General features: G+C 36.0%; 1 protein-coding gene across 1 annotated transcript; it reads right to left on the reverse strand.

The window, feature by feature from the left end:
• Window positions 1-1,494: 1,494 nt before the first annotated feature.
• LOC108461926 (UDP-glycosyltransferase 73C3-like) lies at window positions 1,495-3,286 on the reverse strand. The gene has a single exon (XM_017761909.2). It carries the CDS (start codon window positions 3,223-3,225, stop codon window positions 1,738-1,740), a length of 1,488 nt encoding a protein of 495 aa, XP_017617398.1. The 5' UTR covers window positions 3,226-3,286; the 3' UTR covers window positions 1,495-1,737.
• Window positions 3,287-3,670: the final 384 nt, after the last annotated feature.

The following is a 3,670-nucleotide window of genomic DNA, read 5'->3' on the forward strand; positions in this document are numbered from 1 at the left end:
CTCTAGTTTCTTTAGTTTAGTTCAACAGATCGTACACGAGATTACTTGTACAAAAAGATTGAGACATAAAGAGAAATAAAAACTAAATTGAAGAAAAAGAACTAAAACTAAAATAAAGTAAAAGTAAAACGAAAAATAAAAAGGAAATAAAATTATTGACATCGATCCCCAACAACGGCGCCAAATTTTGTTAGGCTGTTAAGACCTACAAAAATAAAACTTATTTGAAAAATATAAATTAGTATATAGCAGCATGTAGGATCAAATCTACAGAGACCAGTGATAATTTTATTTCTTTGATAAAAATAAAATTAAAAGGGGGTTTAAAATTAAAACAAAGTAAAAAGAAATCATAAAATAAAGGAAAATAAAATCAATGAGAAGAAACTCTAACCAAAGTTAAAATCTTAATTTGATTCGTAGATTCGATCATCAACACAAGGGTGTCTTAGATACCTTTAATAAATTGGTTCTACCTGTCAACTTAGCACTGAGCAATGAATCTCTCTTTACATGTTCAATAACCAAGAGGTAGCTCGTTTGAAATTACTTCTCTAACTGATAAATAACCTTGTAACTCAGCACTCAAGATTAACTTACCGGCAACATTAAGAACGAGAGAAACCTAATTCTAACCGACAAACTCACCTCAACGGGGTTAATTTAAGCTAGATTAGACATCCATACCACATAAACGTAAACCACCATATAAACGAGTTATGCAATTTGCCACTAGTATTAAAATGAATTTAACAATTACAGATTTAATTATTCTAATTGACAAAACAACTAATCTACGCTATCAAATATAGGTTGAATATTTATCAAACCTGAGCAGTTGTAATTAAAATAGAAGATGCGTGAATACCAAAGAAAAAATAAGAACTAAAGCATAAATAAATCTCATGAATTTATGGAAACAAACTTCGATTAACCTTCGACTAAAAAAGAGGCTTTAGAAACTCAGAAAGAAAATAAAATGCAAAAACAAAATAAATATAAGGTGGCTATGTCTTGTCTCTCTATATTTACTTAATAATGTCTATTTATATGAAAAAAATAATTTAATGGAAAAATACAAAAGTCCCGTTAATTTAATAAAGCAAAGTTTTTTTTCAAGATATTTTGGCAATTTTTGCATTAAACTTTCAGACCGTTTTCGAATGTCTTCCTGACATTTTCTATCTTCATCCATAAAATAACTTTAGTTAAATCTTTCAATTCCCTTCGAATTAATATATAGACCCAAAACAGAGGTTTGTAGCTCAAGTTATAGCCAAAACACTAAAATTGCACTATGTTGAAAGTACAAACTACAAACTTCAAAAATAAAATTTAAGCTATTTTTCTCAACTTATTCCATAAATCAATAATAAATAAAATATAAATAATATAATTAACAACATAAATAGTATAATTCAATGGGAGAAATATTATAAGTAAATAAATAAATAAATTATGCACTTATGGGGAAGTTGATATAAGTGACACAAATTATGAAGTTCACATGGTGGTGTTGTTGCTTTTTAAGTTGTCTTATAGGGAGGAAGTCCACATGGTGGATGAAGTTCATACATGTGCTGCGACTCGTACTCCGTTCATTTATCTTGAGATTGGGCCATTTGCATTTTACAATTATATTTCTCAGGTAAAGCATACATAGCGATTCATATAAGTGACCATGAAGTGACTCCCTAAGCTCTTTTGGAGTATGGAGATTTAGGTTGCCGCTTCATTTCAGGTGCTAAGTTGCTTCCTCTCATTAGCCCTTTGCCTGATATCTTGGATTAACCGTGAAATGTGGACGTGGGAAGATCCCCCTATCTCAACAGCCTTTTTTGCCATCTCTCCAAGTCTCTTAGCTCTTTTTCTTCTCTCTTCTCCTTCCTCTGCTTCATCCATCAGCTTTTCAATAGCCTCTTTAACATCTTCTTTCTTCACTAATACTCCAATTTTCTCTTCTTCTCCCCACCTCATTGGCTCCTCTACTCCCACCCTCACTCCGATTTCAACTATTTGTACAGCCAGTTTCTCATTGGCAAACTGATCTGCAAATAGGGGCCAAGTTATCAATGGAACACCGGCAGAGATGCCTTCGATTGTTGAGTTCCAACCGCAATGAGTTAAGAACCCTCCGATGGCCTGATGCGACAGTATTAGTACTTGCGGTGCCCAACCCCGGAGCACAAGCCCTCTTCCTTTCGTTCTTTCCTCGAAACCGTCCTCTGAAATCCAGGTGTCTACATCATTCGATGCATCACTTGCTCTTATAACCCATATAAACGGCCTATTCGATGCCTCTAGGCCTAAACCGAGTTGTATCAATTGAGAGGGCGTCAAGTTCGATATGCTTCCCAGACAGGCATAGATTACGGTACCTGGTTTTTGAGAATCAAGCCATCCCAAGAACTGTTGTTCATCAACCGAGGCCTTGTTGCCTCTCTGAGCTTTATCCATGGCATCCTTGTTACATAGAGAAACCGGACCAATGCACCATACTTTGTCCTCCCTTGTCTTCTTGTATTCCTTAACATATTCGGGCTCCATCTCTTCGAAAGAGTTTACGATGACGCCGTAAGACTCGAGATCCGCCTTCTTCCGTTCCTCCGAAAATTGCTTGAGGTTTTCAGCCATAACTTGTGTGATCTGGCATTTAGTGAACTCAACTTTGTGGGGCATGTTAGGCACGACGAAGTACTCCGTCTCTGAGGAAACGTGGTCAAGAACGTTGGAGATGCGTAAATTATGGAGACAAACAAGACGAAAGCAACAAACTCCATGGAACACGATCCTCGGAATCTGAAACTGGTTGGCAATGTCGAATGTGAACGGAAACAACACATCAGAAAGGATACAGGTCGGGCTTGGCGTTAGCTCAGGGAACAGTTTTTTAACTGGCGTTTCAAGCGCGTCGGCAGCTTGGTAGAAATTCCAGGCTAAGCTAAAGGAAGGCAGCATGTCGAAGCTCTCGCACCCTTCTGGCAATCCAAATTCAGCACATGGAAACTGTAACTCAAGTAGACGGATGAAGAGCCCCGATTCCATGGCACGATCGAGGGTTGCCTTGAACCTAGCTGCGTTTTGAGGCGTTGTAATGATGGTTACGATCACGCCTCGCTGTGCCAGCAATCTAGCAATGTCAATCATAGGGGTCATATGGCCTTGAGACATGAAGGGAAACACCACAAAGTGAAGCTGCTGCTCCTCTTGAGTAGGAGTCGCCATCGAAACTGTCAAAAACTAAACCATAATTCTGGTTTTATATACTGATATAAAAAACATCATATTTTAATTTATTTATATTGTATATAAGAAAAAAAAAGGCAAGCGAAAAAAAGGATTGAGCAGGTGACATAAGGGCATACATAAGCATTTTTGTCTATTTATGTAGAAAAAGTGAGTGAGGCTTTTTCTCATTTGTGAAATTATAATTGTAAGTGACGTGCTGGGTGGCTAATTTCGTATAAAAAATAGGAACATGGCAGACCAAGACTGGCATATTGATTTGTAAGTAGTCATCAAATCCTACACGAAATCAACTTTGATGGAAGTTTTAATATTGTGTAATTAATCTTATATAAAACATTATTCAATTTGTGTATTTGTGTAACTGAGTCATGTTTTTTTTTCTCAGTAAATTAATAATATTATTAATAAATTAGAAATTTCA

Source organism: Gossypium arboreum, chromosome 13 (genome assembly GCF_025698485.1).
Source record: "Gossypium arboreum isolate Shixiya-1 chromosome 13, ASM2569848v2, whole genome shotgun sequence".
Lineage (NCBI taxonomy): Eukaryota > Viridiplantae > Streptophyta > Magnoliopsida > Malvales > Malvaceae > Gossypium > Gossypium arboreum.

Bases quoted from the DNA above. Each gene is read 5' to 3' on its own strand.
- LOC108461926 (XM_017761909.2), bottom strand. From the start codon at position 3,225: ATGGCGACTCCTACTCAAGAGGAGCAGCAGCTTCACTTTGTGGTGTTT.